The sequence below is a fragment of the Micrasema longulum genome, unplaced genomic scaffold (assembly GCF_059751315.1).
Source record: "Micrasema longulum isolate JH-2025_06_02 unplaced genomic scaffold, ASM5975131v1 h1tg000617l, whole genome shotgun sequence".
Lineage (NCBI taxonomy): Eukaryota > Metazoa > Arthropoda > Insecta > Trichoptera > Brachycentridae > Micrasema > Micrasema longulum.
Genome location: NW_028277813.1, coordinates 189989 through 213753, shown reverse-complemented (window position 1 = coordinate 213753; position 23765 = coordinate 189989). Strand labels below are relative to the sequence as shown.

At 32.9% G+C, this 23765-nt stretch overlaps 1 protein-coding gene across 1 annotated transcript in view; it reads right to left on the bottom strand.

Annotated features, from left to right (window-relative positions):
* LOC148280087 (DNA-binding protein D-ETS-6-like) overlaps positions 1-21793 on the bottom strand; it is a 73005-nt gene extending 51212 nt beyond the window's left edge. The window contains exons 1-2 of the mRNA XM_088228961.1: positions 21283-21793; positions 3308-3598 (exon numbers count right to left, since the gene is read on the bottom strand). Of these exons, the coding sequence (XP_088085087.1) occupies positions 3308-3598; positions 21283-21664 (673 nt within the window). The 5' untranslated portion in view covers positions 21665-21793. The remainder of the gene's footprint in view (positions 1-3307; positions 3599-21282) is intronic.
* Between the last annotated feature and the right edge of the window lie 1972 nt (positions 21794-23765).

Here is a 23765-nt window from a genome sequence, read left to right as displayed (position 1 = left end):
GTTTGTCAATGCTTCTTTTTTTTATGTTTTAAACTATTCTTTTATTGTAATATTTAAACCCTTTAAATTGTGTACATGGACAATGTCCGTAAATAAATAAATAAAACTGTTTTCCCTTTTTGTTGCGATCAATTTAGCTTATTCAGCTTAAAGTTATGTATTTAATCACATTTCTTTAAAACGAGTAGTTAGAGAATACATATTTTGCATTTTTTTTATTCAGAAAACACACAGTCGTACATATTAAGTATTAAAAACAAAGATTTTCTAACATAAGATGACGAATTAAGTTTTCACAAATTAAGTCAATGATGTAAGCATTCAATGTGACAAAAATTATTAAATAATAAACTTAAATGAGAAAAGAATAATGGTTAACATTTACGGTTTCCATGGAGGTAGTAAATAAAAATACCGATTGCACACTCTGAGTCATCCATGCATACGTATATATACATATACACACATGCATAAGCTCATCAGCATGCACATATAAAACATAACACATAAATACATGCGGTACATATACATATTATAAACCACTCAAGATGTGCATTCAGCGACTATCCCAAATAATCAACTCCGTAAAGAAGTTTTCTGTATAAATGCAATGTGCAGTTTAAAATGTCTACATGAATACTGAGTCCATTATAATTTTTACGGGTAGTCTAATAAATGAATTGGAGGTATAATTGTTTTTACTATGTATAAAAAAATATATATAATCTGGTATAGCGAAGAGGACAACGGAATCCAATATTTTTTGTAAAAGGTACGGCAAATTAACTATTTTATTTAGAATTAAAAAATTGAAATAAAAATTCAATCACATGTAAGACGCCTTTTTTGTAACGGTTCTATATTAACTAATCATGATTCTATATTTCTTCTTAATTCATTTTTATTCTTTGCTACTTTTATGTAAAATACACGTCTGTCTTTATATTTATATGTAAAGCATGTAAGAGCCTACAGGGTGTTTAAATAAATAAGTGAAAAAAATCAAAGATTCGCTGTAATCATTTTCAATGTTACCAAAACGTATATATCCATACATTTACTGTTTTCGGGTTAGGTATTGTTGCCTAAGATTTTAGATCATTGTTTGTACACAATATGTCGCGGGGTAATTACTACAACTAGGTTCCTTCAAAATCAGCGTTTTTGAGTTACCTACTAAAAACACGTATTGTGTCTTCCTCTATGAATACTGCCAATAGACAAGTAGCTATTCGTGGAAATCATATTATGATGATTTCAATGCAAGACTTGTCTATGTTTCTAGCATGCATGGAGGAGGATAAAAAAACGTGTTTTTAGTGGGTAACAAACAAATGCTGATTTTTAAGTTCCCTTGTTGTAGTAATTATAGTAATAGTAATACCTGAACTTTCCTTTTATTTTGATCGTATTGTTTTAAAGTCTATTTCTCAACATTTGCATATTTTTCGCTTCTCTATCTCTCTAGCTATCGCTCATGCTGTGCACAACTATAGGATTACTGGCCCCGGCCCCGTTTATATTTTATTTATTTATTTTAGGCCAACTAGACTCTCTGATAGTTTCTATATTCATAAAATTAAAACTAATCATCGGAAACATTCCACGATCCTCGTATATGTGAATCATTAAAAAAATGTAATAGTCTCGATATATTTAACACTCCATACAATATGTACAGAAGAGAACTAATAGGCGTGATTCAGAATAACAAAGAATAGACGTTTTGTCTCTTTTCTTGCTCTTTATTCATAATTCATTTAATCATTAAATCAAATGCAATTTTCCCCTCTTACATTCCTTCAATCATCCTTTACCACTCCTTATCGATTTTCTTCTTTTCCTTCCCACTATCTCCTTGTTTTGTCCATATTTATCTTATTTTAATAAATAGTATATTTATTATTTATACAGTTTAAACTTCAAGCCGTCGTCGCGTTATTACAGTATTATTTAGTGAATACATATAATTGGATGGCAGGCCCCACTATGTTTACATTTTATACAGTTTTTTTAATTATTAATTTAACCTGTACAATCGGTTTGTATTCGAAACAAATAAAATAAATTTTATTTTACAGAAACAAACAGTCGACAATGATATAATAACATAAAAACGGTTCAAAGACAGACCAGCGAAAATCATACATTTTAAATTGTGGTACAACAAAAGGGTGTGTTTATGTGTATTTGTATAGAGGTGTGTTTGTGTGTATTTGTGTGGGATTAAGTGTTCAGATGTGTGTAAGTGTACGCATCATTAAATATCAAGTGGGATCGTATCGCAGCCAGAAAGAATAAGTCTTAATTTATTTTTAAATAAATTAAGGGGCGTGTTAAATATATCAGTAGATGAAAAAAAAGGATTATAATTAGAACAAGAACGATAGAGGAAAGAGTGTTGCGCATAGTTAGTGCTACAAACTGGCAGATGGAATAAATACTTATTTCTTGTCACGCGAAAGGGAACATTAAGATTAATTTCGGAGAGTAGTTTAAAAGAGTTTACTTTATTATTCAGTAATTTATATAAATAGCATAATTCAGATATAGTGCGTCTATTTTCAGGGGTAAAAAATCCATTTTGTTTAGCAGATTGGCTGTAAGTGCAAAGTGTTTTATTGTTTTTATAATCTAGGTATTTTAAATATTATCGTTGAACATTTTCAATTCTTCTGTGTTTGTTATGTATTGTGGGCTCCACACAACGGATGCAAACTCCAAGTTACTGAGTACAAAAGTGCTGTATTTGTTTTGTGTGTGTCATGTATGTTGAAATCAATTTATTATTGTTTCAAAAATACGTTATTACGGTATTATAATCAACAATGGTGAATAATCAAAGGACTTTTACTAAATTCATAAAAACAAATATACTCATTTGTTCAATGGGTAAAAATATTGTCATAACTTGTCGGCATCATTATTGTAATAAGTAAATAACTTGAGAATAGTTTAAGTTGTATTAAGATTGATCATTTGAATTCATTTTTTTTACGCATGTTGTGTTTACATATATATAACTGATGAACTATAATATCCATATTAAATAATACCACATATATTTTTTAAATCTTTTTTAGCACCACAACGGGCCACGAGGGCCAATAGCAGTGGTGAATTATAGCACAGAATACCTAAGCTTGAGAAAAATCACATTTAATTTTTGTGTTCTCCTCCCGCTGAGAACCCGAAATCTTCCGTGCATGAGTCAAACGTTTTAACCACTACACCATGAAGGCCGCCATATACATTATGTATTGTTTATTGTTCGTGACTATAATAAATAAAATAAAACAAGTGTCACCTCCCGCGGGCGGCTGTCCGGCCTCGTCCCCGCCCTCGTCCCCGGCCTCGTCCTCATCCGTGTCGGAGGGCGGCGCGCCCGTGGCGGCCAACCGCAGCAGCGCGAGGTGCCGGCGCAGCAGGCGCGCGGCGCGGGCGGAGCGCGCGGCGCGGCGCAGCGCGGGCCCGCGCAGGCCGAGCAGCGCGCCCCCGGCGGGGAACAGGCGCGCGCGCGGCCGGGGGCGCAGCGCCCACTGGCGGCTCGCCCAGCGCAGCCAGGAGCGCACGTGCGCCGCGTCCCACTCGCGAGGGTCTGGAAGACGAGAGACGAGTGATTAGTCCTAGAGTGATAGTGGGCACAATTTTTTTTTTGTTCTGCACGTTATCGACATATTTATTTTTCATTCTCAGTACTGAAATAGGTACAACGTTTATTGGCAAAAAAAAGAGTACATACAATTTACTTACAGTAAAAAAAAAGTGCTTGTAGTATAAAGCAGGTAATTGGCAAAATCAATTTACCGTGTAAAATATATTAGAATAGAAATTTTCCAAGCGGCTTTACTAGGTAAAAAAAATACATATTCTAAAACTACATTTGTTTATTTGTTTATTTGTTTAAATTTAATGTTGTGCACACAGTGCTATGTTAATATAAATCTAGACAATATTACAAACAAAAACTAAACCTAACACAGCACCAATTACGTACACAACACAATATATGAAATAACTATCTAACAATACAACAAGATGTAAGAAGAATTTGTGTAACTTTAAACTTTGAAGTAGGGCACACATAAGCAAATTCCCTTATGTGCTCCAATAATAACAATAATAATATTAGTGATACTAAACATTAAAGTCTATAAGACTCAGTTTCCGTTTGTAGCAGAGAGCTGAGTCGTTAAAGATGTCTAAATTGTACATCTTCTCAATTTTAGAAAAATTACAAACTGCTCTTCCTAAGAGCGAATTTTGAGCTGCTCTGGTGTTACATTTGTTGTAGCTCAGTAATACAGTATGTCGAGTGCGACGAATAGGAGTATTAAAGTTTATTTCAGACAGCAAATCGGCACAATCAATCCGATTATTTAGCAAATTATAAATAAATAATTGATCCGCAATCATACGCCGTTTATGAAGACAAGGTAACTTTAAATTACTGACATTAGGGAATTTACATTGGATGTACTTATGAAATTTATTTTGTACTTTGTCTATTAAATTTATATAAATGTTGTATTGGGGATTCCAAATGCAGGAAGCGTATTCTAAGTGACTTCTGACTAATGAGGTGTATAGTACCAAGGTCGTGCTTGGATTTTTGAATGGTTTACAAACTCTCATTAGGAAGCCTAACATTTTATATGATTTAGATAGAATAGCCTCTATATGAGTATTAAAATTAAGTTTTGTGTCCAAAATTACTCCCAAATCCCTGCAGCTGTTTTTTTTTTGGATATTAATATTGTTAAAATTATAGGGAAAAGTTATTGTTTTTTTGTTTCTAGTAAATGTCATTTTATGGCATTTCGAAACGTTTAAAGCTAGGTCGTTCTCTTGGCAGTAAGTTGAAAACCGGTTTAAATCGTTTTGCATGGCATCACAATCAGAAATAGAATTAATAGAACAGTATATTTTCATATCATCGGCATATACACTAAATTTACAGTGAAGAAAGCATTTGGAAATATCATTGATATAATAAATAAACAGTAAAGGGCCCAGATGGGATCCTTGTGGCACTCCTGAAATTACCTCGACAGGGTTAGACTTAACACCATTTACAATAGTAATTTGGTTGCGGTTACTTATGTAAGATTTTATCCATCTTTTCAAGTCACCGTGTATTCCCAACGAAGAAAGTTTATTGATCAGGATGTTATGATTAACGCGGTCAAATGCTTTTGAATAATCAGTGTAAATTGTGTCGATTTGCTGTCTTTTATCCATATTTTTATGCAGGAAGTCAGTAAATACTGCAAGATTTGATGTTGTTGATCTACAACGAACAAAACCGTGCTGGTAAGGGACAATTAGTGAACTTGTAACTGAGTATAATTGGTCGTAGACGATCCTTTCTAGAACTTTGCTTAATATTGGCAATTTAGCTATCGGTCGATAGTTAGTGACGTCGTGTTTATCTCCACTCTTAAAGATTGGAGAAATAAAGGCTGTCTTCCACCTATCTGGGAAACAACTTTGTTTTATAGATTTTTTAAATATTGCACAAACGGGTGGAGTCAAATTATGAGCACAGTTACGTATGAAAATACCCGGCAGACAATCTATACCAGGTCCCTTTTTTGGGTCTATGCTTAGTAGATATTTAAGCGTGTTACTTTTGTTAATATTGATTGTAGAGATTTCAATAGATGCAGAATCAATAAAATTGTTACGAAAATGTGTTGCCGTTGGATTTGAAAATACCGATCCGAAATAGTCCGAGAAAAGATTCGCTACCCCAGTGTTATCTTGTGCTGTTATAGAATTATATGTCATGTGATCGGGAATTGTTGGGGTTTTTCTTTTTGATTTCACGTAGGACCAGAATTTTTTAATATCCATTTGGATACCGAGTTCAATTGAATCAATATATTTTTTATAATCTGACTTTGATATTTTTTTCTGCCTATTTCGTAACAGAGAAAATGATTGATAATCTAATGGGTTACGGGAAAGCTTCCATTTTCTATGAAACTTTAGCTTTTCTTTTGTGACGTTTTTTAAGGCGGGAGAATACCAATCAGGAAATTTTCCTGTTAATATTTCTTTTGTTGGGATATAATTTTCTATGACATCCTCAATGATTTGGTAAAAATTATCGACAGCTGCGTTAACATTTGGGGCATTTATAACTAGTGACCAATCAGAATCTTTAAGAGACTGATTGATAGCTTGATAGTCTGCTTTGTGGTAAAGTTTTACAATTTTTTTTATTGGTTTTGGTTTGATTAGGTTTGGAAACTCGATGTTTATAAGGATGGCGCTATGATAAGCGTCTTCGGGAACGAGAGGAAAATCCGATGTTTCAATTGAGACAGGAAAGTTACTAATGACGAGATCGAGTATGTTTCCGTGTGAGTTCTTGATATCATGAAACTGTTTGAGGTTAGAGAAGGATAGACAATCAGTCAACGCTCTTGCGCATAGATCATTACGCGCGAGTGGTTGACTGAAAGAGTCGTCGGTATGACATGGGCCATCAGTAATTATATTCCATTGGATATGAGGTACATTATAGTCACCGACTATTAGGAATAAATCGTTTTGGAATTTAGAGGTAAGTTCGCAGATTTGGTTTGTGTGGCTTGAGAATATTTGCAAGTCTTTCAGACGCAGTTAGTTTGGGGCCAGTACCCGGTAAGTAAACACAACACAAGTTTAGTCGAAAGTTAGATTGGTTGAGTTTTTTTAAGTTTATAGAAATCCATACATCCTCTGCATCCGAATTCCAGGATGAGTGTGATTGAACATTGAGATTTTTAAGGATCCCAATTAATGCTCCACCTCCTTTTTTTTTACCTTGTTTATTATTAATGTCACGATCAGTTCTATATACATGGTAACGGGAGTCAAATAGCTCTTCGTCGGCTATTCCTTCGACTAACCAAGTTTCTGTTATTAAAATAAAATCAAAGTTGTTGATTAGAACATTGGATAGGAACTCATGCGTTTTAGATCTGAGTCCCCTAGCGTTTTGGTAGTAGACTGTAAGTAACTCAGGCATAAGTAATATTTGGATACAATAAGATAAACAATGTCTGAAGTAAAAATACGAAAATGAGCAGTATTAAAATATTGAAATTCGAATGAGAAGTATTTAACTCAGATTCAAACACACATATAATATTAGAACGTATAACATATGTGTATCTAAATTCTGTAAAATAATGAAAATCAATGATATAAGTGGAATCAGTTGACGATAAAAATATTGGTAAGTAAAATTCCTTATGACTAAAACATATGAGCATGTAATACTGTAATAAAGTACTATAATATAGGCGGTGTATACTTATTAAAAGAAAATAAAAAATAACTAAGACAGGTAATATTATGCCCGTTAGAAAAAATGAGATCGAATTTATAAATCGACAAAGAATAAAGAAAATAAAAACCTCAGCCATAAACATATTCAAGTTGGAAGAGTGTTTTATGTTACAGTAGAAAAAGAAATTGGTAGTGTAGTGTATAATAATGTGTATTTGAGTATCAAATGACAGTGAGTTACAATCGGTGACACAAGCGCCGGCTAAAACGCCAATAAGTTTATAAGTAAATTTGAGAAAGTTAAAAATAATTACAACCTTTCGGTGAGGTTTTTTAACACTGTTGTGCAGTAAACGTAAATCGCTTCTGAAGTCTCGTTTTTTCGTAAGTAAATTTTTGAGTTTTTCACCCACAAAAAATTGAATTTATGTTTAATTTTAATTTCTTTAGCGGACCTCAGAAGTGATTTACTTTTCCTTGTTAGGTGATCGTTAACATAAAACTTCTCTGCGCCCGACAGTCCGATTTCTTCCAGCGATACACCCTTCTTCTTCCTGATGGCTCCAAGTAGCTCGTCTTTTTTAGTTCTCGACACGAGTTTCACGATAATGTTTCTGGGGAAAGATTTCGATATATTCCGTTTTTCTACAGGTCTACGAGTCACGCGATGGGCATTAATAATATCTTCTTTTTTTATTGTACATCCGGATGCCGCTCCGATCTTACTGACGAGGTCAGAAAGTATTTCATTGCCGGATTCCGGTAACCCGCTTATCTCAATGTTTTCATATTGCAGCTGTTGTTCCCTCTCTAAGCTGTCCCTTTCTAGATGCATGAGATTTATTTTTAAATTTTCCACTTCTGTTTCCAGGGAATCAATTTTTTTCAATTTGGTCTCAAAGTCTATAATCTTTGAGGAAAGTTCCTCTATTGTTTTGCAATTAAATGCAATGGTTTGTTCAAACGCATCTAACCGCAGATTAGTAGTATGAAGTTGGAAGGTTATTTTTTTCATTTCCTTTAACAACGTTAATTGAGAAGATTCCAGGTCATTTGAAAAATCGTTATTCACTGTATTTTGTGCCGAGTCTTTGCATTGGTCGCATTTCCAGTTAGCTTTTCGATCAGTTGACATTTTTTTGAAACTATTCTCCGAAATTTTCATGCAAGAGAAATGAAATGTTTTTGTGCACTTTGAGCACTTGAGATGCTCACTGCTTCGAAGCGGCTTAATGCATAGGCCGTTTTCACACCTACCACGCAAATCCATACTACCCGATATTTTACCGCGCTTATCCTGCAAACGCATACAAAATCTGTTACCTTTTCACACGCGTTGTAAAATGAATACGACCCGGTCTGTCAGACATAAATCTGTTGGGGTGTGCTTAATCGCAAACGATTATTATCAATATTAATAGTTCGAATAACCGAATTAGATTATTCCCGTAATCGACTTTTTATTTATAGATAATGCGTTGTTTTTTCAAAATACTTATGAAGTATGAAGAATGAAAGAAAAAATATTAATTAAAAATATATAAAATAAATATGCCTACTCTTATAATGCTTTATTGTATACACTAACTAAAAAAATACATAAAAACTTATGTATTGTACTCGTAATATTATTATTATTGTAAAAAAATATTTTTCGGTCATTTCTGTTTAGAAAAAGGTGTTTTTTAATTAGGTATTTTTTCTATTTTTTGTTATTATTATTACCTTTTTTTTAATAAAAGAAATATTCCTTCACACAGGTTTTATCAAGGGGACCATTGAGAAAGAATGGTGTATTTCTATAAAATAATTTAATAAATATAATAATAATAACGCGTAAATCAGGGAATTTTCATGTACCTAAGTTTTGCTCAACGAAGTTTGGAAAAAGGTTTCTGGAAAGTATTGACCATTCTGAATTTTAAATAAATATTAAAACACGAAAAATCGAATAGCCAATTCAAAAGTGTCGTAATTAAAAAATATTACTTAAATCTTTTTGATAGTGATAGTTATTAATGTTATTTATATAGATGGTGTAAAGTACTATGCTTTATGTTTCTTTTTGTTTTCTTACAATTTCGGATGTATTTACTATGTATGATATTATGTATTGTCACAAAAATGTCTCATTTTTATTTACGGTCCCAAATGAGGTTTTTTTAAATTCCTGGGAGTATAATATCTTAGATATGTATTATATATTTCATAAATAAAATAAAAACAAATATAAATGTATATATATATTGAAATATTCGATACTTTTGAGGCATTTTTTTCAAAACTGTAATTATTTCATATAATATAGCTGTCTGTAGCTCTGATTTAATATAAAGAAATACATTATGCTACATTGCCTCTGTCACTTCAAAACTTTATATTTTTATATTCGTGCTTTTCTTGTCTGATAAAGTTATGGGTTTTAATATTTTTTTATTTTTGTTTTGTCCTTAAATAGTACAAACACAATACATGAATGTGCTAATATATTAACCTATATACAATTATTAGTCGGCCTCGTGGTGTAATGATAAGCGCATTTGTCTCCCATGCAAGAGGTCTCGGGTTCGATTCCCGACATGGTTGATAAGAAATATTTATTTAAAAAGGTGTTTTCCCACCAGAATATTTCATAGTGCCTGGACTGGTACCTGAAGCGTAAGACTGATCATCTTACCTTCATGTAACAAAAAATGATCAAGATACGCTGCGATTTGTGTACCTCTGCAGTAATCTAAGCACCATTAGGTACGGAAAGGGAATGACGACGACGAATTGTTATTAAAATATATAATAATTATTAACATTTCACTAATTAAAAAAATTCTTTAAGACCAACTCGAATGCAATCACTTTTTAAGAGCTAACTTATCTGCTACACACATGTTTTATCAACTAACATTCAAATGAAATGATTTTTTTTTGTTCTCTTATTTCTAATGGTCTTTCCTTAAACTCTTATTTCTGATGGTCCACCTCGGTGAACCAACGAGTTCTGTGTCTTTGTTTTCTTACTAAATGGCAGACTTACTTCATTTTTATTTCTAGTTTCATATCCGAGTTCACACTGATTAGAAAAAATCTTGTTCCCTATGTTCAAAAGATTTTTTGTTCATTTTGTTTATAAACACAATTGTTTTGTATTTTGCTTTCAATACACAGGAATTTGGTTCTATGGAGTTACTAAAATTAGAACTAAACTAAAATTATTTTTCTGTCCCTGTCCTGTCCTGTATTAAAACCTAACATGTTTTTTAAAATTGAATTTCATATATTGAAATTGATCACCCAAAATTTAGGCAAAAGAGCAAAGATAGATATTTTTTATTTGGCTAGGTTGGCATTGATTTTTTTTACTATTTCGTTAGCTTAATAGAAAAAAAACTGTATTATTTTTAAGTATTCAATATATTGTTAGCTATAGAGTGATTTAGACAAGTAAAAAAATACCGAACGTATTAAATATTTTTGATGAATTTTCATAATGTTCCTTTTATTGTAAGAAACATGACTAAATAAGTATTTTTATACACAACGTATTATTATTTAAATTTTGTTGATATGTTTTAATTCGTATATATCTTAAATCTGCTAGTTTTTATTCACAAATGAAATGATAAATTAGGAACCGTTAAGTCAAACGCACAGAAATGTAAATAAACCACGCTGCTAATTAGCGTATTATTAAATAATATCTGTCGTCTTCATAGAGATCCCATCCCGCCTGACATTAATGTATTTATTTGCTTTACAAACAATGAAAAATAATATACAGAAACATTAAAATAAAAAAATGCACTACTTATTTTTCATCAATTACGTGCAAACACTTTTAATAATATTTTGCTTAAACTTAAAATACATATATAAACAAAATGAACAATATAACCCACTTATTTATAATATAAATTAGAAAGGGTATAAATAAATAATATGCACTTATTAGTGCAGTTTTTCGTTTTCATGTAAATTATTTATTATTCGGAAAATATTGCTCTTAAATAAATACCTTTTTTTTTTTAAACTGATATAAAATATTCGATTATAATAACAGGTTTAAAAATATTCATAAGAACATCGCAAAGAGTTTTTACGAATGTGTTAGTGAAAAAGTAATGTACCGCCATTATTCGTTTAAATAAGTTTCGATAATAATATCGATTTATCGTTTATAAAAACGAATATTTCTTTATATTAAAGTAAATTTATATATACATCGGTAAAATTTATATTGAAATACATTATCACCAAACCCTTATCAGAACCTAATGGTGCATAGGCCAGTGCATTGTTAATTTGAATGTATATATGATTTAAATCATTATATAGACATAATAAAGTAATAATTGCATACAATAAACATTAACGTATGCGAGTGTATAAGTCCTTGTTTACACCTTCAACTTTAGTAAGCAGAAAATTAACTATCAACAAAATTACTAAAACAATCAAATTATACAAAAAAAAAAGAATTTTTTTTGGAACAATTTGACTGTCTAGTTTCGGCTACAAAATGTTTCCCTCTTTAGGGTTATTTAACAAGTAAACATACATAATACATATATTATATATTCGGTTGTGTAAGCAAATACAGTAGATTACAAAACAGTATTTTTTATTCTCAAATAAAAATTATATATTACGATGATCCACAATATTAGATTTACAAACATCTAAAATAATACAATGACATTATGTACATAAGTGCTCAGTTATTACATTTAGTCGCAAAGTAAAATTTTTACGTACTAACTATGTGCTTAAGGGTCAAAACCTCCAACGCTCATTATGTGTAAAGGATCTAGGTGTCTTCCATGATAGTAAATTACTTTTTGACGCCCATGTTGACAGCATCATAAAAAAGTCATCGCGTGCGCTTGGCTTTGTTATGCGTAGCTCTACGTCGTTCACTATGGCAAAGACACTTAAAATCCTTTACTGTACATTAGTGCGAAGCAACTTAGAATATGCATCACAAATATGGAATCCTATGTACAATGTGCAGATATCACGCATTGAAAATATTCAAAAAAAAATCCTTAAGTTCATGTGTTTCCGGTTGAAACTTGAGTTGAAATCTGACCAGTATATTCATATATGTAAAAAACATCACCTACTGCCTCTGCAAAAACGTCGTGAAATAGCGGATATAATTTATTTACTTAAAATTGCCTCTGGTTCAATTGACTGTCCTGAACTACTTTGCAAACTTTCTATCAATGTTCCTTCCAAAGTTTTAAGAAATAACCCTCTTCTTCACATACCTCTTGTTTCATCTAATTATAGGCAAAATTCATATTTATGGCGAACTTTTAATAATTTTAATGTACTAAATAAATCATTTAACATAGATTTATTTGAAAATAATCTTAATAACGTGCGGCGTTTGCTTTCAAAATAACTCGTAGTATTTTTTTCTTTTCTTTTAAATTTACATTTAATTACTATTCATTTTATGTTCGAGAATCTTTTTTAACTTACTGTGATGCTACTTGTGAAAACCTGTAATTGGCTTATTTGTTATTTGTTTTGTTATATAAATATGATATCATTATAGCTGTTGGTTATCCAAATAAATAAAAATAAAAAAATAAAAAAAAAATTTGTTCAATACCTTTTTTGTTAATCATCATATTGATTTCATTTTATGTATAACTCTACTCCATTATGTTACAAATGTATCGAAGATATTAAAATATTTTTCCGCGGAACTCATTTAATAATAATTCACATTTGTCTTTGTTTCCCCACCGCGCAAACAGCATGCATCACAATTCATTTGCTATTTGCTCCACAGTTTAGTGATCTTTGATACTTCGGTCAATCCAGTTTACGCGAGTAAGATTTTGCATGCTAAGGATGTTTAGAAAAAAGTATTATTATGACTAATAATTTCAAATAAACATAATTTTTATATTTAGCTATCTGGATATTGCGCATTGGATTTTGCATACAAAGGTGTTTTTTGAATAATAAGTGAATTTTTTAAAATTTATAAAACCTTTTTTTACTTCACCAATCTCAAAATGAGTAGAAAAAATTGACGGATGATGTCATTGAGCAGCTTCTAAACGATACGGATATTGAAGTGTCTTCCAGTGATGACAGTGATTTAGAGTTAGAATCTTCAGATGATGTTTCTGAAACAGATGACTTTGTAATCGAAGATTACGATGAATCTGATTATTTCGACCAGGATAGTGTTAATTTAGAAGAAAACAGCCAAAATGACGGAGAAAACGTCTTCGCTTCTAAATCGGGTTACCAATGGAGCAATATTCTACCTTCTACTTCAACAACACGTTCCCATAACATAATTAGTCCTACGTCCAAATTAACTTTTTTTATTTTAATTTTGCATATTATATAAATTTTTACACGGCGTTGTTCGATTTTTGAGTTTTTATTTCTTGATTATTTGATTTTCAAGTTTTTTAATTTCGTATTTTAGATTTTTTAAGGTCTCGAGTTTTTTTTTATTGTACTTAATTTTTTTTAAATCGATTTAGTGATTTTTCAAAGTTTTTTTGCCATGGAGTTACTGTGGAGTAATAGAAATTACTATTTTGTATTATTTTTAGTCGTCGTATTCTGTAAAATTGTATAATATATCTACCTATGTAACCGATAAAAGGAATTCGTGCCGTGTTATACTTTATTGTATTTTATTTGGGAAACATACCAACAATTTTAAACACATTAAGATTGAGCTGTGTGATTTTTTTTCTATATTATTTTGTAAAATATTATTAGTTTTTAAAATTAATTCAAATAAATTAACAAACACGCTGTATATGGTTTACGAACTCGCTCATCCCTCTCCCGACCGCCCGCCGTACCGCCCCGCTAGCTAGTGGCGTAATTTCAATCAGTGGTATCCAAAACGTGGCAGCGGGAGGAGCGCGCTGCCATATAAAATATTATCGCAGCAGTATTTTATGAAAAAATGTATGAATTTCGCAGAAAACTGGAAATAGTATGAACCAGTTTTATAAACAATACCATGACAATTATAAAGACATTTTTTAAATATTTTTTTAAGACGTATTTATAGCATTTTAGCTGGGGTATTCGTAGTACCCCCTCGGAATTTTTTCACCCTCAGGCTCCCAAAGGTTAGTAAAACCGTGTGTGACCTTGAACGACCACCGCTCATGCCACAATTAAAAAAAAAAAAAAGTTTTTTTGCTCTTAATTACGTCCCTATAGATTTAATATAAAAAATATGAAAGCCTAAGAAAATAAAATTTATTAAAAATGTTCATATATTTTTTTTCTTTGGACCAATTCTTTTCAAGATACACGTTTGAACATCAAATAGAGTTGATCGAAATAGCGAAAAAGCGGTATTTGTACTAACTTTTTACTAATTGTTTGATAGTCAACCTATCAAAAGTCATCATCATCATCATCATCATTCTATGTCCGCTACCTAGTTGGAGCATATGGTGTTCACAAAGATCCTCCAAAAGCAAAAGAAAGAGCAAAAGTCGTACGGGTTTTGGGTATGTCATAATTCATGCTTTGGGAAAACCTCGTACGGACATTTTGCTGAGACCTCTCCTCATTGTTCGACCAAAAGCGTGTAAGTGCTTCTTTTAGGTACAGTTGTCTCATATCCAGCACCTTCATGTATTGGAACAGCTGTTTTGACGGGTATGTTGGAGGGTGCCGGAATATTATTCTCAATAATAATTTAATGATGTAATCGTATGTGTGTATATGAGTACTTACATTTATATTTATATTTTTGTTTTTTATTACTTTGTTGAAATTTTTACATATTTTTGAATTTGGATTTTAGGCCAGAGCATTCTTAACAATTTTAAATCGATTGATAAGGTGGTTGATAGCTTTCCTCATAAAGGTTTGAAAAAAACAATTATTTTTTGAAAATCATTGTTCAATAAGTCAACTTATATTCACTACACATTGTCACATATATGCACACCCATACATGAATACACAATATATTTAGTAAATACACACCCTCGCACAATATATTTAGTCCCCCTCCCTAACATGTACAATAATACTGATACATTGTAACAAGTAGGTACTTAGCATAAATATTATTATTGTACAGTAAAAGTTATCCTCATAATGTAATTGTACACATTATATATAAATGTATATATTTGTACCGACATATTGAAACCATTGTATAAATTCCATAATGTGTTAATAATGTGGTTTTATAGTACATAAATTTAGAGTTAACTCTAATGGACCGGTGAAGTTTACATATTATATTACATGCTAAGTTTATCAATTAACTATTTGAATTTTTTAAGTACAATATTGTAAGGGAAAAAAAACATAAATGAAAGTAATTAAATAATTAAAATCGAAGTAAAAAAGTTATGTTAAAAGTTTCTAGTTAGTATTTACATAAATGGAAATAATATTAACATTAATAAAAAAACTTACTTAAAGTAATTAAAAAGTAAGAGTTAAAATAAAAAAGAATAAAAAAACATGATCAAGTGCACAAACCATTTTTTTTAAAGGTAAAATATATTTACGTACCTACATATTTCAAGGGATTCAAAAAACCGATGAAAAGCAACTTTTAAAAAAAAGACATTAAGTTTAAGTTAATTTAAAAAACATCTTCAGAATTAATGTTAGGAAGATAGAAAATATCAGTCTAGTGCGTCTAGAGGGGACATGGTATGCAAGTAGATTAATTAGTTCTGGGGAATCAAATTTATTATTTACAGTTTTGTAAAGCAGGATCTGATTGAAGATATCTTTTCTGTCTTTCAATGAATCAAGGTTATGAAATTTTAAAGAAGTTGGGTATATAATTTGGAAAATACAAATGAAATTTGTATGTATATTTATATATATACATGATCCCGTAACTTCGAATCGATATTCGAATATTCGAATCGATACTTTAGGAATGAAATAGTTCCGCAGTCCCCATCCCCTTCTCACACACACAAATACAATTCTACTGACTATGCGATGTCGCATGGATACGCGCTGCACATGTGAAATGGGCCATACGCTGCAGTTTGTATCCATAGTATCCCGGATAGTTTAGTTAGCACCAAAGGGTCAGTGTGAAAGAGATAACACCAGTAGTGTTAGTAAGCGGCGCGGCGTGAGTACTGAATATTAAAAACTATATGAATACACAATAGGTTGAGCAGCCCTGAATTTGTCGCTCCTGCCGTATGAAGTATGTAGTGCGTAGTGAGTATCTACGCACCTAGCGTTGCACGGGTATATGGTGGGTGCAAAGTCCAATTCCTCAGTAATATGAAGCGGATTGGTTGTTGGCGAACACAAGACTATCACCAACCAATCACGAACACACAAGAAGTTTACAACGATCTAAGAATATTGGTTGAGTATTGTAATTAATAAAATTTTCAAAATATGTTTAACAATTGTTCGTTAGAAATCTGAATTTGATTTATTATTCTTCTGTTCACGCTGGTAGTTATTGTTAAGTTAAAGTTTAGTTTATAATGAAAAACGTAGTAAATATCACTGTTTTTGCTATTATTTTGTGACAGCTAAACGAGTTAGTATACACTTCGAACACTGATGTACGCACGATACATATATAATCATCTGCCTTAGCACGGGTCTACTCCTACTAGGCATTACTTTATATATTTTATAATTGTATTCATTTTTAAGAAAATAAAAAACTTGTTCCAAAAACGGAAAAAAAAAATATTGTATGAAGCCTATGTAAAAACTAAAATATGTTATATGCAACTCCTATGGGGAACAGGAAATCAAAATGACATAAACAGACTACAAAGACAGCAAAATAAAATATTAAAGTTAGTATATGACCTTCCCTATCTAACAGCAACTAAAGAACTTTTTGAACAAACTAAACAATTAAACGTAACTGAACTCTTTAAACTAGAATCTTTAAAATTTATTCATAAATTAGCCACTGATGTAATTGTAGACGAAGAATTAAAACTTGAAAAAAATTGTAGTAAACATGAACACAATACGAGAATATCAGAAAAATATCATATACAATCTTTTAGAACGAGAAAAGGACAATCGAGACTTATAAACCATGGACTGAAATTATACAATAAACTACCAGACAAAACTAAACAAAAGACTTAGACAACCTTTACAAAAGGTGTTAAAAATATTATTATTAACAGTAGAATATGAATTTTAAAAGTGAAAACATTTTGTTAAATGTATGTAACCCGTAAGGGTTTATCAATAAAATTTAAATTAAAAAATATATATATATGTAAATATATATATATTTTTTAAAAGCCCTATAATCACCGTAAAATCGAAGCTCCTCACACTAAGCTGAGATTGACAGCAATATATTTTATTTAAAATCAATTATATTGTACATTTATATATGTAAACAGTTTATTCTAAAACTATTTATTACGTTTAAAAAAAAATAAACCAAACTAAAATTGTAAAATGTCTTCCTCGGCGTGGGTTTTCCCAGTGATTAACATGTGCATCATTCATTTAATTATATAATGTATTCGTTCAAAGTATTAAATAGATAAATAAAATTATGAATATGCAATAGTAAAATGAATATTTATATTAATTAAAAATTATCGTTAAAAAAAAGTCAGTAAATGGAAAAATAAGCAACCGAACAATTTTAATTTAGACAGCTAATTGTCTAAATTGAAAAAAAACTATAGTTAAAAGAGAATTAAAAATTGAAATGAAATAAATGAAAAATATTTATCATTATTTCTTTATCAGCACCTAATGGTGCATAGGGCAATGCACTGGAATACGAAATACGACGTATTTCAATCAACGAAAAATATAAAGAAGAAAAGTAATAACAGAAAAAAATGGATGTATTAAATTCACTTTTTTTTCTTTATTATTCCCTGTCCGCACCTAATGGTGCATAGGGTACTGCTCTGATAATTTTGTTACGTGAAGGTAAGATGATCCATTTTACGCTTCAGGTGCCAGTCCAGGGACTACGAAATACTGTAACTCATACGAGTATTTAAAATAATAATTTCATGTCAGCCGTGTCCGGAATCGAATCCGAGACCTCTCGCACGGTAGGCGAACACGCTGACCGTCGGACAGGATGATGAATAGAGTTTAAAAAAAAAGTATTTTTATGAAAATGAAATATTATGAAAAGTTATTAGTTTTATAATGATCATTGGAAAAGGGCTGAAGATGTATTATTCAAAATCTTACGACTTCTTTAAGGGTGGATTACAATGTTGGCGGGTTTGCCTACTAGGAGAAATAATGGGGAAAAAAACTATTTTTATATTTTATCTATAAATTTTAGCATTGAACCTCAATTCGCACCTGATTGCATCGGGCACTGCATTGAATAAATACACGCGATGTATCTCGATCGTGTGTTACAGGAAAATCAAAAGATCAGTCTTGCCAGTCCAGGCACACTAAATTATTGCAGCGTAAAACCACCTTATAAACAAATTTCATGTTGACCCTCCCGGGAATAGATCCAGAACTTCAAGCGTGGATGGCGAACACGCCAACCACTCAACTACGAGGCGAACTTTTCTCTACTCGATTTATTTTTCCGCTGTTGTTACCTCAGAGTAGCCATCGAGTCGAAAACACTATTTCACACGCAGATCCGTATGGTTTATCCGCCCGGACACGATAATATATAAATTTAGTCAGTTAATAATTGATTTTTCATGAAATTATATAAATACCTAGCTAGGTACATAGGCTAGTCGACTAGGGGTGCAATTATGAATCTTCTCTATTTTTGTGATTATTTTTCAACTGGTAATATAATTTTTAAACTGTGTATCTTTTTTTTACTCCTTAATTTGTAAATAACTGTTTGGTAATAATTTGTTTTAATATTATACTTTGCTTATAATTCCACTTACATGCATGTATTTTAGTGTATATACAACTAATATGTAAAAGGCACTAGATGCCGTTTATTTCAATAAAATAAAAAATAAAATAAATCCCCTAGAGAGTGGTTAATTTGGGGATATTTTTTTTTTCGTGTATGGCACTTTCGGTTTCGTGCTAATGAACACGTGAAACCAAACATGATGATTTTCATTTAGAACATTATTGCGACCTTAAGAACATTATTACCCAAAACACTTAATTAGGTTGAATTGCCAAACCGTATTAGTTTTTTTTTTCGTTTTTGGAAGAGTTTTGTACACCATTTGGCGTTTAATCATCAGTGTGGCCATTATATGAAGCAAAAATATGAGAAATCCATAAACCCACCCTCACACCCATATACACTCACACACATATTCACATACCTGGCAAAACCACACTCCGCTCACTCACACACAAAAAACTCGCACACATGCACTTCTATGAATTGAGGAAAACTGATTTGGCTTTATTTTATGTTTTTTTTATAATGTTGTGTATATTTTTTTGTATTGCTGTTGTTTTCCTGAATATATATTTTTTTTTAATTAAAAAAAATAACAAAGTGTCTTCGCATTAAAAAAATTACATCTTCAAATGAATCACTCTTACAGTTCAGATTCAGAATGCCACCACAGAAATATTGGGAGCACACACCCGTGGCGCAGTTGGTCAGACGGCCAGCTGTGAAACTGGCGTCGCGGGTTTGACTCCCGCCAGACGCAAGTCAAATATCCCAGAAAGATTTTTTCAATCAGTCTGGGTGTTGTGGTGTATTTTCCGTAACTTCTTTCCCACCTGCTAACAAGCCCCTTGAAAAGAAGCTTAGTGGATTATTAATACAAAAAAATATATTCGAAATTTGTATAATTTCTGCTCTGAACTTGTAATCAGGATAAATTGATAAAAAGCCCCTTGCGTGACTTTTGTAGACAAGACAGTTTTAATAATTTAATAGAAAATCGATTTTTAAAAATGATTTTGGAAACGTTTGGAAATTATTCAATCACACGAAACGTTCATTTTACTCACAACAACAACAATAACTAATAACAAATATATTGGAAAATCATTCGCGTCAACTTGGAAAATGTAATAAGTCTCAGAATGTTTAATATGTAAAAGGGTCCAAAATTTAGCAGTTCTACGCCGATCATTAGGTACCTATTCGAAATTCCCTATCTCGTCCGACGGGAAAATTTTCATTGATAACGAGTATTTAAGTGTGTGGAAATCTTAATTTACTATCAACATTATGTAATAAATAAATAGTCACTACTGTAATATTAATTTTTGTTTAGTATTTTGAAATTATATTTTTATTTATGCATGTGAAAATATATTATATTATACGTGTATTATCCTCGTAAAAACCCTACGGGCATAAACAAATCTTCGTCAAATATGACCTATTTTTCTTTTTTTTGTAAAATAAATATTTGGGTTCTTATGATTTACCCAAATATTTCATTTTGAGGGCCATTTTCAACGAGTTGTAAATAACTCACTATTAGAAAATGGGAATCAAGTTGGGATAGAGTGGGATTCGAACCACGGACCTTTGATCCCTGAGTCCGAGACCCTAGCCACAGGACCACAACCCTTGATAAACAGCATTTAATAAATGTTGTATTTCAAATTAAGCTCATTATTCACAAAGAAACACGTGGTGTTCCAAAACCGATAGGTATTATTTACGTAAACTTTCTTTTAAAAGTAAAATTATAAAAAAATATTCAATTTTAGGATCAGTACTCGTATTACTCGAATAAAATCGAGTAATAATTGTATTTTCAATTTTATTTACTGATTTTAAATAATGATTACTTTTTAATTATTTTGAATTTTGACCAATCGACAGGTTATTAAATAAACCCTTATGGATTGGTATATAAACAGTATTTTAATTAAAGATATAAAAAGTATGTTCAAAACAACATTAAGTTAATACATCATAATAATTGATAGGGTTTTGTGATAGTACCTACGTTATTTAAAATAGTTTCATATTCACTCATAAATTACTGCTTCTTCGCAGTAATTTATGAGTTCAAAGCACACATTAAATCGGAAAACAATCCTCAAATGAAACATTTTGCACATTGCGGTTACCTGTAGGCACCATCACCTTCTCGTCCTCCGGTTCCTCGTCCTCGTCTTCTTCGGAACTAGTCCCACTCCGATCGGCCGGGGACGACGGCCCCGCCTCCCCGCTGCGGCCGGCCGAGCCCGCGCCGGCCGGGGAGCTCGCCGGCTCGCGGGGCTCCGGGGGGCGCGCTCCCGCGGCACTGGAGCACGCCTCCCCCGCACTGTCACCGGTCAGGTCCGCGTTACAGTAGCCGATGTCGGTCAGGTCCCCGCAGCCCGGGTCCCCGAAGATGTCCTGGCCCGTGAGCGCGGGCAGCAGCGCGGGGGCGCCGCTCGCCCCCCACACGCCCTGCAGCAGCATCAGCTCGTCCTCCTCGCCCTCCCAGGGACTGGCGCGACCTTCCATGCTGCCATGACTGCCGCGGTGCTACCGGAAGCCGACTGTCCCGAACCCTTCACTCGCGCTAGAGATGACACGACCGCTCGAACTCCGGATCGCGACTGTCCGCCGACCGGCCGCCGTCGGTTGCGGCCGCAGCGGCGGCTGATTCATCCCTCTCGCGAAGGCAACCGGGGACCGGTGACTGGCGATACACCGAGAGAGACAGTTAATCACCGTCCGGAGAGGAGTACGTTCTGGCGCGTTACTTCCTCCGCTATATTGAGGAAATATGATTCATCGTCGAGGGATACGGAACACGTCCGCGAGTTCGTCGTATACGACTGTTCTAGTTTTGACGAGTCATCTGCAGATTCATTTTCGATCGACGAGCGTTCTCACGACGCGAGTAGCCCGTCACACACGAGGCATACGATGTACGGCGCGCCGTGCCGGTCCAGAGTCTGCGGAGAGCGCGCGTCTCGCCGGTTCGCCATCCGACTGACTCTCGCCACAGTGACCCCCGGCATGTGGAACTGTTCCAATGTATCCTGCCGGGAAATTATCTATCCGAAAGGCGGTTTCGAGTCGCTGATGTCTGACAGCTCGGCAGATCCGCCGGTAGATACTTGCGTGCGAGGATCACGCAGAGTCGTGTGAGTCTACGCGGGTGACGCGGGCCAGTGCGGCGGCGGCGGCGGGAGGGACGCGTTGGCCTCACGTCGCGGGAAAGCCCGCGGCCGTTTCCGGGAAATGTGCTGCGTTAGAAGACCGCAATGCAGTTTCGCGCTAAGCAATCCATCTCCGAACTGAATAATAATGTTCCGCGGTTATTTTTATTTTGTTGAGTAAGCTAATTATTGTTTACCTATATGTAGATTTGTAGATTTATATGTAGATTAAGTTATGTACTGTCAGTATTTTTCCCTCGGCAATCAACCTTTAATAATAATAATAATAATAATAATCTTTATTAACCATAATATATACAATGTGATAAACAAAATATATATATATATATATTCTTGAATAAAACAAAGGTATACACATTTAAATGTCGGACTTGTTGCCACTGGCAATTTCTTACAGACTGACCAAAAAAAAACCAAAAAAAAATCAGTAATGAAAAAAAAAAACAATATTAAAAACATATTTACTGAATTTTTGCCTAATCATAGTCACTCATAACTATGTATCATATTATTAGTAATTAGTCAATATTAAGTCCGCCTTGCGGTCCATTGGACAGCGCGTTTGTCTAACGTGCTAGTGGTCTCAGTATTTTTTAAATAACATTTTTAATGATCATTTTATCTTCACACTTCGGTTGGTGTAAAATGCAGTGCCCTGTGGACCATTAGGTGCGGAAAGAGAATGATGATGATGAAAATAAGTTATAAGTAATATTTGTCACTTTTTCTTTACCAGTTGTGCAAAACTGTTTTTTCGTAAAAAAAAAAACCACAACGCTCTGAGTATTTCCAAATGTTTGTAGACAAGCTAGATTTCACTCCTAGGGACTTATTAGATCTAAATTTATCGCAACACAGAAGGAAAAGATTTTTGAGAAGGAAATATGGAAGTCTAGGCATTTACTAGGGTTATGACTTGTCATTGGCTGGTTTAAGTGGCCACTTTGCACACTGTGTAACATTGACAATTTTACCTACCTGTGATCATCTGTTGTCTTTTGTGTGGTTAACTCTTAAAAGACTGTGATAAATAATCCCTTTGCGCGCGGTGATGTAACATCGTGTTACCACTAGTAAAAGACGGAATAATTTAAAGTTCAAAAATTGAAAAAAAAAAAAACATGGAGACATACTGTTTAATAATCCCTTTTCCATTATTTGTGCAAAAAAGCCCTGTTATAGTAAATTAAATTAATAATCATAAATACGCCGCTCAGATTACGCGCGTGCGTTTCCCATCACTGTTATCAACCGGCTGAAATCTGAATCTATTTTACACTTTACTTACTTTTGTTTTTGCCTCTTTCACACTAACACCTGCCATAGAACAGCGTTTCTGTCTTCCTTGTGATGAGTTCTATCTTCGTGCTCTTTCTTAAACATATGTGTTGCTGAATTAGCGGACACTCTTTTTTCGCGTAGCGAGGATAAATATT